The sequence below is a fragment of the Heloderma suspectum genome, chromosome 1 (assembly GCF_057233095.1).
Source record: "Heloderma suspectum isolate Gila_16-S chromosome 1, 16-S_ref, whole genome shotgun sequence".
Lineage (NCBI taxonomy): Eukaryota > Metazoa > Chordata > Lepidosauria > Squamata > Helodermatidae > Heloderma > Heloderma suspectum.
Genome location: NC_139458.1, coordinates 58,258,561 through 58,274,590, shown reverse-complemented (window position 1 = coordinate 58,274,590; position 16,030 = coordinate 58,258,561). Strand labels below are relative to the sequence as shown.

The following is a 16,030-nucleotide window of genomic DNA, read 5'->3' as shown; positions in this document are numbered from 1 at the left end:
TATAAATCTGTATAGTCACTATACATGACTATGAGTCATGTATAGTGAAATACAGCCATCATGTGTTATGTTAACATATTCGCTTTCCAATTATTATTCTGGGCAAGATCCACCCAGGGAACAGTGCATTTACTTCTGTGTGCTGAAGTGAACTTCTGATTCTTAAACAGTAGATGCCTGGATGCCACACAATTGTTTTTAAAAAGAAGGAATGCTTTAAAAGCAGTTTGTGATTTAGCAATACAGTTTTGCTGTTCAAAGGAGGGAAACACACACACAGAGAAAGAGAGAGAGAGATTCCACTAGGCATGCTCAAGCACTTGGGCTTGCTGAAGAAGCTATTGGGCACCCAGCTCCTCCTCCTCTTCCTTCTCCTTATCATCATCATTATTAAATACAGCCCATTATTATTTATTATTATATACCACTTTTAAAGTACAAAGTGCTTTACATTATTTATCTTGATCTCCACATGAACATATGAAGCTGCCTTATAGCATGTCAGACCATTGGCCCATCTCAGCTAGTTTTGACTACCAGCGGCTCTCCAAGGACCCCAAAAGAAGGAGTCTTTCCTAATCCTGCTATTCAGGGTTGCCAGGAAATGAACCTGGCCCCTTCTACATGCAAAGAATGTGCTCCACTGAGCTATGCCTCACCCCGCCCCGCCTGTACTGCCCCACTCCTGCCATCCCCTTCCATTGCATCTCCTGTCAGTTCCATCATTATGTTCGTATTTTAAAAACTGATTAGGGAGACAACCTAATGAATTTGGTTTAGTAAAAATTTGAACTTAGGTTCAACTCCAATAGATTGGAGAACTTAGGTTCATTGAATCATGGGCTTTCAAATATTATGATGCCACCTCGAAAAGCTGTGAAATGAACTTTGGCTACAATTCCATAGTCAACTATTTCTTAGACTGTAAGCCCTGTATGGAGTGACCATGTTGCTACAACACCTAAGCATGTATGTAATGAGGCAATTAACACCTAACATGAAGACCATAGGAAGTACTCTAGAAGATTTTCTGGAGTAATTCTCCATATTCTTCAAATTTATTACTAAAACAGTGGGCGCCCATACTTCTTACTGGAACTTTTTAGTGGGGACATAATATAAACCTGTGGCGGGCAGGCTTCAGGCTTGTTGTATCTACTTTGTTTATCCTTCATAGTAAAACGCTAAGATCCACCAACCAGAGCTAGGTGACAAAAACATACTCTTATAATTAAAGAAGAAGGTGCCTCTGAGCCTAGGAGTTTGTTTTCAGTACCAGAACTGTACAGAGCTCACAGTCCTTTCACACAAAAGTCCACTACTGGTTACCCCAAACTTTCTCCATTTCAGCAGGCTAATTTAGGTGGAAAAAGTCATTTTGTTGTTCCTACTGTTAAATATTTGGGAGTTCTAAGCCCTTACTGATCTCCGACAAATCACCCAGACATCTACCTCCTCCCTACCCCAATATACAGTTCTGGTAGACATTAAGTTCAAATCTGGAATGTTACTAAAGACAAAAAGTTAAAAAGTTTCAGTTGGTAAAATGTGTATGAAAAACGTGCACTGAGGAGAAAATGTTCATGGGAAATAGATGCTCACATAAGAATGTGTGTGGAATCTCTTAGTAATCATTTTCAAAACATGTGAGGTTTTTTAATAGCAATGTTTGTATCTGAAGTGGGGGGACTGCTATTTTTATTAATATAACCACTCAAGCTATAATAAATAAGGTCTAGCATGATAATGGGGGCCATGGTGGCTTAGTGGTTAAGACGCTGAACTGCAGACTGGAAGGTCGGCAGGTCAGCAGTTTACCTTTACCTTTTTAGCATGATAATAATTCTAGTAACACTCAGGGCCAAAACAGACTTTATATGTGTATCTAGCAGCTATGTCTTCTTCTCATTTTTACTCTAGAGTAGGTGCAGGGAATTCAATCCAGATCTTAGAAGCCCCCCTGCCCCCATGTTAGGGTCCCAATCTGGATCAGGGCCTTTGTGACTACTCTAATGTCAAAATGCAAAAAAAAAAAAAAGGCATAGCTGCCGGAAACACACTTAAAGTAATGTCTATTTTGGCCTTCAAGATTTTTTAAGTTGATAAAAAGTTATTGGAATCTAACTCCAGTTTACTGTGGCTAACTAGTGGCAAGAACTATTTTTATATGGCAATATTATTGGACGTAAGTGTGCATGTCTGGCAAAGGAGCGTGTCTGAGTCTGCTAGCAAAATTTCCCTGCATGTGTCAGAGTACATGAATTTTCCTTACCCCAATCCTCCAAACATGCTTTATGTGCACACAGTACAGGACGTGCCATTCTTTTCAGTGGAGAGCACAATTCCATACCTATACAGCTGCTCCATAATTATTTATATAGCACCATCTATATACATGATTTTACTACATAAATTACTGAGTGAGGAAGCACATGCATGCATGTGGAGCTCCACAAGGAATGTTGGATCAGAGCAATTATATCTGTGCATATCTGTGTCAATCACTACACGTGTTTCTCATTATACTACAATCTGCATTTATGCATACTGGGTGGGAATCTGTCTGGAACAGAGCAATAGACTGGACTGGCAAATAAAGCTACATGCCTGTACATTACCCGCTGTTTAAGTACCACTAATTTTACATATCATAAACTGAGATTATTTTATGATATATTTTTACATTTCATTTTGTTTCCTGGTCTTCCTCCAGAAAGATAAAGATTGCTTACATGAATCTCCACATGGCCCCATCCAAGAATTGGTCAGGTATACCTATTTAGCTTCACCTTTCTGTATGATTAAGTTGGGGGTGGGAAACCTGTGGCTCTCCAGATATTGTTGGACTCCAGTTCCCATCAGCCCCAGCCAGCATGGCCAACAGACAGGGATGATGCAAGTTGTAGTTCAATATAATGTCGGGAGGGAGTTCCCCGCCCCTGGATTATGGTCCCAAGCAATCTCTGACGTAGTAAATTAGAATACAGTTCTAAGGATGCTATCCTGAAAATGTAATTATGAGAGAGTAAGTCCCATTGAACTAAATAAGATTTACATCTGAGCAAATGTGCTTCAGGTTGTGCTGTAATTGCACTAAGAATTAGAATGGTGAAAAAATCACGAAATATGTGTACACTGGGTTGGATTAAGATTTCCAGTACAATCCTATACATATCTACTCAGAAGTAAGCCCTATTCCATTCAGTGGAATCTAATCTGAGGTAATATAGAATTGTAACCTCAGTAAGTTAAACTTTAGTCCCACTGAAACCAATAGGGCAAGTTCACCATGATTTACCTGAAGTCCCATTGATTCCAATGAGAAATAACTTCGCCTGCATCCAACTTGTTATGTTTTCAGAGTCAATAAAGTAACCTTTTACAAAAATACTTTTGCCTCAGAATTGGGCAGCTTCACACATGCACTCATCATGCTCCAAAAGGTGGGGGGAGATATAATTTATTTATTTATTAAATTTATTAACCCCTCTTCATAGCAAATCTCAAAGCAGTTTACAAATAAAAATAACAATAACAATACAAAACACAACAACACTATGGTGCTCCCCACCATACAAAAAGCTGCATATGTAGAGTACTTATTTCTAGTAGCCAGATTGCAATAGACTACCACATATGAACTGATCGTTGATAGTGTACTATTTTGTACACACTTCCAGAAATAAGTATATCCCACCTGCATTTGTATGCATGGTGGAAAGTACCAGGCATATCCCAAATAGTGAATTTTCTGAAGTGGTAGGTACATATGAAAAGTCCCCTTTAGACTGGAAAAGAGATAATAAAGTGTCCAAATTCATTTATTTATTACTATACAGCCTATACTACTTTAATATTTATGAATTTTGTACCAGGAGAGCTTCATCTGGAGTTGTAGGTGAAACTTCTGCAGACACTGTCCTGATATTACTAAGTCCTGTTAAGGAAACATTTGAAAGTCGTCTCTTCCGGACACAACTGCAGTTGTTAGGGATCTTAAACGCACATCTCTTGTGATAGTTTAGGCCACATCCTGAAAGGAAAAGAAACATGCCTATTACAAATTATTTTAATATGAAGAAATAAATGCTAATCATTCACAGTGAAAACTATTTGTAAAGAATCTGCCACCTTTTCTTGAAATCCCACCTTTGAATAAGGAAGCCTATTAAATTGCACACAATTCAGGAATGTTTGATAGCTTATTTAAAAACAAATAAAGATGATTTCTTAACAAAGCAAAAGTTTAGATTCTAAAACTGAACTGGTATATCTTATGTCAAAGAGCTGGACCCCAAAGGTGCCTTTCTACTCATGGAAAACCTTTTCCTAACTCTGTATGAGAAAAATGACACTGTGGGCTTCATCACATGGAGCTTTTATCCTGCGATTGAGATTGCTCCTTCACAGAAGTGTGTGGGCTCTTTACATGATGCCGTGACCCTGCTGTGACCCTCCAGCACAAAATGGAGCACTTGGCAATTGAGCTATGGGGTGCCGCAGGGTACCATCCTGTCCCCAATGTTGTTTAACATCTATATGATGCCACTGGGAGTGGTCATTAGGTGATTAGGAGCCAAGTGCCATCAGTATGCTGATGACACACAGCTCTGTCGCCCTATGACATCTGAATCAGGAGAGGCTGTGCAAGTCCTGGATCAGTGCCTAGACTCAGTAATGGGCTGGATTAGGGCCAATAAACTGAAGCTGAATCCTGGCAAGACAGAAGCCCTGTGGGTGAGTGGTTCCCGGGTCTGGGAGATAGGCTCATTGCCTTTTCTGGATGGGGTTGCACTCCCTCTGAAAGACCAGGTCCGTAGTCTGGGGGTACTCCTAGATCCATCATTGTCGCTGGAGGCCCAAGTGGTCGCAGTGGCTTGGAGTGCCTTTTACCAGCTTCGGTTGGTTCGTCAGCTACAGCCTCTCCTGGACAGGGATAGCTTGACCATGGTGGTACAGGCATTAGTAACCTCAGGACTGGGTTGTCAAGGGCTCCTTGGAGGCCTCTCTCAGTCTAATCCAGTAGCCAAGTCCAGACACAGACAAAGGGATTCTTTTCAAAGCTTTATTCCTCTTTTACAACTTAACAACTCTACCGTTAGCAACTAGAAATGAGCAGCACAGTACCTATGCCCTAAGTTGGAAGAGTTGGTCCCCGTTTGAAAGGGAATTACTGGCAGACCCCTGAACTTAAGGACTAGGGAGAGTCCCTCCCCTTTTCTCTTGGATCCTCTGGCCGCAGCCGTTGTTTGTGCGCCAACCGGGCACTACGCCTCCTTTCTGCGCCCTCCATTTGGCTCCGCTCTCTGCGTCGGCATCGCGCGTCCATCAAGTCTGCTTCCCACGCTCTGTCACTCCCTGGACTGCTATCTAAGCTAGGAATGCTGGTGGGAGGAATCTCCGTCAGCTGTTGGCCCTGGGAAAGAGGAGCACGCTCCTCTCCCAGGAGCGACTGCTCTTCCTCAGAATCAGAATTACTCTGGGATTCTATGGGCTGAGTGTCCACCCTGACATGGATTACTGCAATGCGGTCTATGTGGGGCTGCCCTTAAGGCTGGTCCGGAAGCTGGAGCTAGTGCAGAATGCAGCAGCTCGGCTGTTGTCAAGTGCTGCCCCATTTCAGCGTGTAACTCCTCTGCTGAGGGAACTGCACTGGCTGCCTATTTGCTACTGGGCCAGGTTTAAGGTATTAGTAGTAGTGTACAAAGCCCTAAACAACTCAGGAAAGCTGTGAGAGCACTTCTTTCCTTACCAAGTTGCCCGGTCACTGATGTAATTAGAGGGCATGTTCCTGGTGATTCCACATGGGCCCATGGAAAAGAGCCTTCCCTGTGGTGGCCCCCTTCCAGTGGAATTCCCTGCCTTTAGAGGAATTCAGGCGCCAACATTGTGTTCCTTCAAGCGCCTCCTGAAGATGCCTTCCTTGCATGACCAGCCGTGGTTTGTTAAATTCCACTTTGTTAGGGTTTATCTTTTTAAAAAATGTTTTAACTCTTTTAACCTGTTGTTTTATTCTTTTACCATGTTGTTCACTGCTCCGAAATCTTCTGATGTAGAGTGGTATATAAATATTGTAAAATAAATAAATAAATAAATAAATGAATGCCCGTTGTTCTGTTTTTAAATAGATCACAGATAATGAGCTCTCAAATTACCCTGTTGTGTTCCGCTTCAGTTCCCTCCATCAAAAGAGTAAAACCAGCAAGAAGAAGAGCAAGATCAATTAAAGATAATGCAAGACTCAGGTAAGGGGGAGAAGGAGCGGGAAGGGGAGGGGGGAAAGGAAGCACATGGAAAAGGGAGTCGTTCTGATCCTGCATTTAAAACAGAAGCAGAAAGCTCCGTTTTAAATGCAGGATTTTAGGCTGGTGTAGAGATGCCCTGAATCTAAAGGGGGTCCTCTGTTTCTGTAAAGTCTAATGCAAGCATCAAACTATGTGTTTATGTCTATCATGTGGGTTCCCTCGAGTGCACAATTTCTCTTTCAAAAATAGCCAGTGGAAGGGCTCCAATCCAGACTGGGATCCTGGTACTAACCTTCCTGTTTTCCACAGGGTGCTAACTCCAAGAAATCCAGAAATGACAAAGGGACAACAGAGGAAATGTGTGTCTCTCTGTGTGTGTGCGTACACATGCAGGTAAGCTTTCTACACACCATTCTATTCCCTTGCTGGGCTGTTGATAAGATCGAACATGCTTCTTTGTGGCAGAAGATCAGCCCAAAGGACTTCCCTTCCCTCTGCTTATCAGCTCACCTCAGTCTGGGGAATGGCCAGCAGCTCAGGATCAGAGCACATATTTTGCATGCAAAAGGTCCCAAGTTCAATCCTTGGCATGTCCAAGCAGGCCTGGATAACACCCTTGACTGAAACCCTGAAGAGACACTCCCAATTAGTATTGACAATACTGAGATAGATAAACTAAGGGCTCCCTTCTCCAAGAGCTCCTGCCAAAGGAAGTGAGGTGGATGGCTACTAAGAAGAGGGCCTTTTCTGCTGTGGCACCCCAGTTGAGGAATGAGCTCCCCAGAGAGGCTCACCTGGTGTCTACACTGTGTTTTTTTCAGTGCTAGGTAGGTGCCAGGCAAGCTTCTCTGGGAAACTCATCTTTTTATTTTCCCAGGCATTTTAGTTTTTCAGTTTCTGTATTAGATCTGGTACTGTATTTTAAATCTTTGCATTCCTGCTAAGTTCTAGAATCATAGAATAGTAAGGTTGGAAGGGGCCTACAAGGCCATCGAGTCCAACCCCCTGCTCAATGCAGGAATTCAAGTCAGAACATCCCTGACAGATGGCTGTCCAGCCTCGTCTTGAATGCCTTCAGTGTGGGAGAGCCCAGTACCTCCCTAGGTCATTGGTTCCATTGTGATATTGCTCTAACAGTCAGGAAGTTTTTCCTGATGTTCAGATTCTATTTGGTTATTATTTTTATTTTATAATGTAGTTTTAAACTTTAAAACATTTAAATTGTATTTTGTTGTGTTGTATTTTATGGTTTTAATTGTTATGAACTGCCAGAGAGCTTTAACTCCCTCAGTATAGAAATGTAATAAATACATACATACATAAACAAACCAGGGATCTGACTTCGTCGGAGGCAGTTTCCTATGTGCCTATGGCTTCTCTGTGGCAGGCAGAGCCTGAAGGGAATGGCAGAGATGTCATCAAGAAAGAATGAGGACATAGGGAAATAGAACTGGCTGTGGGCAGTGACTGAAGAAGGAAAAGAACATTGCCTTCACTGAGCAGTGCAGTATGTAAAAGGGTAGTTGGGGTTGGGGGAGGGATGTCTGTCACTGGGAAATCTAGTTCTTTTTTTGGCTCAACAGAGTTCTGCAGCATTTATGACTTGCTTTGTGTCTGCAAGCCAAGTTGCAGGCTGTTCCCTGAATTCTGGGAACCCTTTTGTGCATTTTTGGAAGGTTCCACAATTTGCACTATTTTCTGACCAACTTGCACAAATTATGGCCAAATTTGCACAAATTACTCAGAAATTTGGGCAAACTGCAGAACCTTCCCAAAAACATATGCACAACGTTCCCAGAAAATCCGTGGACTAGCCCGACTCGCTGCAGATCAAGTCGGGTGCCATAGTGGGGACCAAAACCAAGCCCAGGGGGGGCAAGCCTAGAAAAACCCATCGAACTCCACACCCTAAATGGATTTCTCCAACATCCCTACTGTGTATGAAGCTTGCCCCTGTTCAGGCAATGATGAACCCAACAATTTTAGCCCACCTCATCAGAATATCCAGGTGTAGCGACATTACTTTCTCCCATAAAAGTAGGTGGTTCCATAGAAGTGAATGTGAGAGTGTAAATACATCCTGTTGAATGATCAGAAAGTTCACTACCTGTCAGTATTATTAGTAATAATAAAAGTAACAAATGCCCTTAGAGATGGATTATGACTTCAGGATCTAAGCTTCTGATTCATTTCTTTGCTGCAGCCCAGAAATTCCTCAAGCACGTGTATTTCCTGCAGACAGTACACAGCAAGCAGATGCTTCACTCACCCTCACATTTAAGTCCTTGACGAACGAGACCCCACAGCATTTCTCCACAGTGGTCGCAGAAGGCTGGTGCTCTGTATGAATGAACAAACAGAGCATGTGGTCGGATCTGAAAGTCTTCAAATGTTGCAGAAGCTGGCGAAAATAAAATAAAAATCCAAAGGTTTTAAAAGAAAGACGCCTAATGTATAAATGTGAACCTTTCCTCATATCATTTCTTCAAGATAATTAAGAAAGGTTATCAAAGACTCTGATGTAGCCACAACTGCTACACATACCACTTACTTTATCCTTGTGGATTACTTGGCTAAACAACAGAATGCCTAAGGCATTTTGGCACAGGAGTACACATTCTAAGACTTTTGTTTGACAAATACAAAAGAAAGGTTTGCTATTACAAGAGGACAGTAAAAATGAAGTTCTACAGCATATCTGGAACATGAACTATATAATTCCAACCAAGGATATAATACTATGTAAAAGTATAATACTATGCAATGCCATTAAAAGTACAGGAATGCAGCATGACCACTGCTTTGCAGGATTAGATTATGGTGTCTTAATAGGAAATTGCTGTCCCACCACTGACAATAGGAAATCACTGCCCTACCATCTCCAACACCATTGTCAGCATAAACAATTATATCCTTATTCGGCAAGAATGCCTTTCCATCTTTTGACCTAGCTGGATGGGAGGATTTCTTAGTCTATGGTTGAAGGCGAATCCTGGCGAGACGGAAGCCTTGTGGGTGAGTGGTTCTCAAGTCTGGGAGATAGACTTATTGCCTGTTCTGGATGGAGTTACACTCCCTCTGAAAGATCAGGTTCATAATCTGGGGATACTGAGAGATCCATCATTGTCGCTGGAGGCCCAAGAAGCCACAGCAGCTCGAAGTGCCTTTTACCAGCTTCAGCTGTTTCGCCAGCTATGGCCTCTCCTGGACAGGGATAGCTTGAACACGGTGGTACAGGCATTAGTAACCTCAAGACTGAATTATTGTAATGCACTCTATGTGGGGCTACCCTTAAGGCTGGTCCAGAAGCTGGAGCTAGTGCAGAATGCAGCAGCTCGGCTGTTGTCAGAAGCTGCCCCTTTTCAGCGTGCAACTCCTTTGCTGAGGGAACTGCAATGGCTGCCTATCTGCTACTGGGCCAGGTTTAAGGTATTAGTGAAGCAGGACAAAAGCTAACAGAGTTTTGCCAAGAGAACATGCTGATCATAGCAAACACTCTTTTCCAACAGCACAAGAGGCGACTCTACACATGGACGTCACCAGATGGTCAATATCGAAATCAGATTGATTATGTCCTTTGCAGCCAAAGATGGAGAAGCTCCATACAGTCAGTAAAAACAAGACCTGGAGCTGACTGTGGCTCAGATCATGAGCTGCTTCTTGCAAAATTTCGGCTTAAATTGAAGAACGTAGGGAAAACCACTAAACCGTTCAGGTATGACCTAAATCATATCCCTGATGAATATACAGTGGAGGTGAGGAATAGATTTCAGGGATTAGACTTGATAGACAGAGTGCCTGAGGAACTATGGACGGAGGTCCGTAACATTGTTCAGGAGGCAGCAACGAAATCCGTCCCAAAGAAAAAGAAATGCAAGAAAGCCAAGTGGCTGTGTGATGAGGCTTTACAAGTAGCTCACGAAAGAAGGGAAGCGAAAAGCAAAGGAGAAAGGGGAAGATATATCCAACTGAATGCAGAGTTCCAGAGAATAGCAAGGAGAGACAAGAAGGCCTTCTTAAATGAACAATGCAAAGAAATCGAGGAAAACAACAGAATGGGAAGGACTAGAGATCTCTTCAAGAAAATTGGAGATCTCAAGGGAACGTTTTGTGCAAAGACGGGCATGATAAAGGACAAAGAAGGCAGGGACCTAACAGAAGCAGATGAGATTAAGAAGAGGTGGCAAGAATACACAGAAGAACTATACAGGAAAGATCTGAATGTCCCTGATAGCCATGATAATGCGGTCACTGAACTTGAGCCGGACATCCTAGAGAGTGAAGTCAAGTGGGCCTTAGGAAGCATTAGTAACAACAAAGCTAGCGGAGATGACTGTATTCCAGCGGAGCTATTTAAAATCCGAAAAGATGATGCTGTTAAAGTGCTGCATTCAATATGCCAACAAATCTGGAACACTCAACAGTGGCCACAAGACTGGAAAAGGTCAGTTTACATTCCAATTCCAAAGAAGGGCAATGCCAAAGAGTGTTCAAACTACCGCACAATTGCGCTCATTTCACATGCCAGCAAGGTGATGCTCAAAATCCTACAAGCTAGGCTTCAGCAGTATGCGAACCGAGAACTACCGGAAGTACAAGCTGGGTTTCGAAGAGGCAGAGGAACTAGAGATCAAATTGCCAACATTCGCTGCATCATGGAGAAAGCAAGAGAATTCCAGAAAAACCTCTATTTCTGCTTCATTGACTACGCTAAAGCCTTTGATTGTGTGGATCACAACAAACTGTGGCAAATTCTTAAAGTGATGGGAGTACCAGACCACCTTACCTGTCTCCTGAGAAACCTGTACGAGGGTCAAGAAGCAACAGTAAGAACCAGACATGGAACAACCGAGTGGTTCAAAATTGGGAAAGGAGTACGACAAGGCTGCATATTGTCACCCTGCTTATTTAACTTATATGCAGAGTACATCATGAGAAATGCCAGGTTGGATGAATCAGAGGTCGGAATTAAGATTGCCGGGAGAATTATCAACAACCTCCGATATGCAGACGATACCACCCTAATGGCAGAAAGCGAAGAGGATCTCAAGAGCCTCTTGTTGAGGGTGAAAGAGGAGAGTGCAAAAGCTGGTTTGAAACGCAACATTAAAAAAACTAAGATCATGTCATCTGGCCCTATCACTTCCTGGCATATAGAAGGGGAAGAAATGGAAGCAGTGACAGATTTTACTTTCCTGGGCTCCAAGATCACCGCAGACGGTGACTGTAGCCATGAAATTAAAAGACGTTTGCTCCTTGGGAGGAAAGCTATGGCAAACCTAGACAGCATAGTAAGAAGCAGAGACATCACCTTGCCGACAAAGGTCCGTCTAATCAAAGCTACGGTTTTCCCAGTAGTAATGTATGGCTGTGAGAGCTGGACTATAAGGAAGGCTGAGCGCCGAAGAATTGATGCTTTCGAACTGTGGTGCTGGAGAAGACTCTTACGAGTCCACTGGACTGCAAGGAGGTCAAATCAGTCCATCCTAAAGGAAATCAGCCCTGAGTGCTCATTGGAAGGATAGATAATGAAGCTGAAGCTCCAATATTTTGGCCACCTAATGCGAAGAGAAAACTCCCTGGAAAAGACCCTGATGCTGGGAAAGACTGAAGGCAAAAGGAGAAGGGGACGGCAGAGGATGAGATGGCTAGATAGCATCACCGATGCAATGAATATGAACTTGAGCACGCTCCGGGAGAGAGCGCAGGACAGGAAGGCCTGGCGTGCTATGGTCCATGGGGTCACGAAGAGTCGGACACGACTGAACAACAATAACAACAACAACTAGTGTACAAAGCCCTAAACAACTCAGGATACCTGCGAAAGCACTTCCTTCCTTACCAAGTTGCCTGGTCACTGACATCATTAGAGGGCATGTTCCTGGTGATTCCACATGGACCCATGGAAAAGAGCCTTCCCTGTGGTGGCCCCCTTCCTGTGGAATTCCCTGCCTTTGGAGGTCAGGCAGGCACGAACGTTGTGTTCCTTTTGGTGCCTCCTGAAGACATTGTTACTTCGAGAGGCCTTCCTTGAATGACCAGCCGCAAATTATTAAATTCTTATTGGAATTTGTCTTTTTAAAATGTTTTAACTTTTTTATCCTGGTGCTTTATTCTTTTATCTTGCTGTTCACCGCTCCAAAATCTTTGATGTGGAGCAGTATATAAATATTGTAAATAAATAAATTAGCCTAATACAAATATCTCCCCCCTCCACACTCTCCCACACATTGTGTCTTCAAAGGACCATATACCTGCCTTGACCAGGGATAGATGAATCTATCTATTTCAGTTTCTACAATTTTCCAACTTTCTGAAGCAAAAAAAAGTTTGTGACTTTTTGTAGTAAAAAGTCTGCATGCAAATTCATACACATTTTTATATGCATTTTTCCTGATATATGTATACTGTGAATTTCATTAAGTTCATTAGTAACAATGAACGGATACAAACTGCAGATAAAATATTACCCAGTTTTGGCAGTTTCAAAGTTGTAATTAATATTTTTCAGGTGATTATCCCTAGTAAGTACAGAGAGGATACATATATGTCACTGAAATACATATATGTATTGTATGAAACAGAATTATTAGGTAGATGTGTGGTTACCAGCATATCACACCCTGTTCTTTGGGTTGCTAAATTTTCTATAACAGTTTTTAGTACCTCTGTTTTTTCTTAAATCTAAACAATGTAAGGGAAATACATGCTATTGTCTTTAATTTTTTCCAAGTATTCCAACAAAAATGTCTACATAACATAGCATTTAAATAACATTAAGTGTGCTTTAATCCCGCCCCCTCAAATATTTCAGATTAAATCCTTGCAGTGTATTGGGACAAAAAATTAACAGGGGTATCTTTTTTAGCTTTGTTTACTAAATAAAAGTAAAATAAACATACTAAATTCAATCACTCTCTAGTGCATCAAAACATTTCTAATTCAAAATTTTCTGGAAAACCCACATCACTAGGTAGAGTGAAGTTACCATTCTTCATTAACTGTAAAGGTCATGATGGAACAAAGGAGAGAATCAAAGAGACACACAGTAGCCCAATTACAAAGGACTTCATAGGTCAAAATCAGCATCTTGAATCATCCACTGAAGTCAGGAGGAAGCCATGCATTTTGTTATGTTTTAAACCAAGAAACTATAACAATATCACAGTTTGTGGAGCTCCTCCCTTTGGCACACAACTCCCATTTGTTTCAATGGTCAGGCTCACTTTCATAAGAACTTGTATTCAGACTCATAAGTAAAGTAAACAAATAGTGAAATGCTTCAGTGCTACTGTTTAAACTACCCAGGCAAACAGGTTTCTAAACAGAAGAAGAGCCATGCTGGATCAGACCAAAGGCTTATCTAGTCCAGCATTCTGTTCTCATACTTGCCAACCAGATGCCCATGGAAAACCCAAAAGCAGGACATGAGTACAGTAGCAGGACATGAGTTCAACATGTTCCACAGCCACTGGTATAAACTGGCATACTGTCACTGCCTCTGATACTGGACTGGAGGTAATATACAGCCATCATGACTAGTAGCCCTTGATAGCCTTATCCTCCATGAAAGTTTAATCGGCATTATGAATCAAGCTGTTCTGATTCAAGATTCACAGTACAATCCTATACATGTTTACTCAGAAGTTAACCCCATTACGTTCAGTGGGACTCACTCCCAGGTAAGTGTGTACAGGTTTGCGGCCTTGGTTACCTTAATGGTTTAATTCTAAAGCTGTCCTAATCCACTGCATTTGGAATGGAAGAGTTCTTGAACTGTTTTTCAATGTGACTTGAATGGCAAACACTTTATAGTGTTATGCTCCAAGTCAACTGGTAACAAAATAATTGGCATTTCTCCTATTAAAATTGTAATTTATCCAGCAAGGCTCTCTGAGGACTAATTAAGGGGTCATCACAGCTCACACACTTTGACATAAAAACAGAACTTGTTAACATTTATGGGATGAATGATAAAAACAAAAACTGTCAACTCAAAACAAATATTAAATCAATCAAACACACTTGATGCTTGAAGGAACACAGTTGCTTTTTTTTTACCTCCCTATTGGATTAATTTAACCCAATGTCTAGGGCTTATTCAGAGCCAGGGTTCAAGAGGACTTTGACTCAGAACCTGTTTTCAGCCCTGGAAACATGTTAAATTAATAACGAGAGTCCCTTTGAGGGCATGCCCAGTGCTTCTCCCTCTCCAAGGAAACAACCAAAACCAGCCCAAAAGTAGGATGGGGAAAATGGCAGGTTCCTGCCCAGAAACTGCAATTTTCAAGAAGGCTACAGCCTTGGCAGTTTTCGTTCTAGATATTTAGCCCCACTGATGTCTCTAGAGCAGCATTTACTAAATTTGTGATTATTTGATCACAGAGGTGAACAGTACCAACACAGTCTTACCCAAGAGTACAGGGATCATATAGAAGTGTATTATGTGAACTAGTACACTGTAAATACACTCTTACTGCAATTTCCATTATCACAGTGGCTCCAAAATGCAATGTCACAATCAGAGAAATTGCAGTGGAAATTTAGCCGTGGAGAGCTAGTTCACATAATACATGACTCTACTTGACTTCCACATCCAAGGACAGTCAAGAAGAATCACATAAAGGTCATCTACTAATGTGAACCAGCCCTATGTAGTTTGCTAATGTACAGTCAGGGCCAGAAATATTGGAACAAGGATAGCTGTCTTGGCAGTTGGCCTCTGTACACCACTACATTGAAGTTGAAAGGAAACACACCCAGATGTGAACGACATCAGGACTTTCAGCTGTAATTCAAGGGGTTTGACAAAAGTGGAGCACTAACCATTCAGGAAGGACAGCCAGTGGCATACACAGACACCCTATCGCTGGTGGCACATAAGTAATGGAATGAATGGCTGACAAGCAGCTACATGGCCAAGTGTGGCTTGCTTCCTGGGTACCCCATGACCAATCAAGCAGAGAAAAGGCCTGGAGGTGGTTCTGAGCATTACATTTACATTTGGTTGCTGTTCACTGGAACTCCCAACATAAGGTCCAAAGAGGTGTCCATGCAAGTGAAGGAGGCCATCATTAGGCTGAGGAAACAAAATAAACCCATCAGAGAGATAGCAAAAACAGTGGGAGTGGCCAACACAACAGTTTGGAACATCCTGAAAAAAAAGGCATTAACTGGCAACCTCAGCAAAAGCAAAAGGCCTGGAAGACCACGGAAGACAACTAAAGTGGATGACCGCAGAATTCTGCTCATGGTGAAGAGGAACCCTTTCACAACATCTAGCCGGGTCAAGAATGCTCTTGCGGAGGTAGGCATGTCATTGTCAACATCTCCAGTTAAGAGACAACTTTATGAATGTAAATACAGAGGCTTCACAACAAGGTGCAAACCACTGGTAATGCTCAAGAACAGAAAGGACAGATTAGCCTTTGCCAGCAAACACCTAAAAAAGCCTGCCCAGTTCTGGAATAAGATTCTTTGCACTGATGAAACCAAGATTAACTTGTACCAGAATGATGGGGAGAGAAAAGTATGGAGAAGGAAAGGAACAGCTCATGATCCAAAGCATACCACATCATCTGTCAAACATGGTAGAGGCAGTGTTATGGCATGGGCATGTATGACCGCCAATGGAACCGGGTCACTGGTGTTTATTGATGACCTGACTGCTGATAAAAGCAGCAGGATGCATTCTGAAGTGTATAGGGCTAAACTTTCTGCTCAAATTCAGCCAAATGCCACCAAACTGATAGGACGCCGCTTCATACTGCAGATGGATAATGACC

At 42.2% G+C, this 16,030-nt stretch overlaps 1 protein-coding gene across 1 annotated transcript in view; it reads right to left on the bottom strand.

The window, feature by feature from the left end:
* The window catches only part of PRKD1 (protein kinase D1), a 147,360-nt gene that overhangs the window by 38,733 nt on the left and 92,597 nt on the right, over positions 1–16,030 (bottom strand). Inside the window, exons 3-4 of the mRNA XM_084827267.1 lie at positions 8,515–8,646; positions 3,873–4,033 (exon numbers count right to left, since the gene is read on the bottom strand). Coding sequence (XP_084683393.1) covers positions 3,873–4,033; positions 8,515–8,646 — 293 coding nt within the window. The remainder of the gene's footprint in view (positions 1–3,872; positions 4,034–8,514; positions 8,647–16,030) is intronic.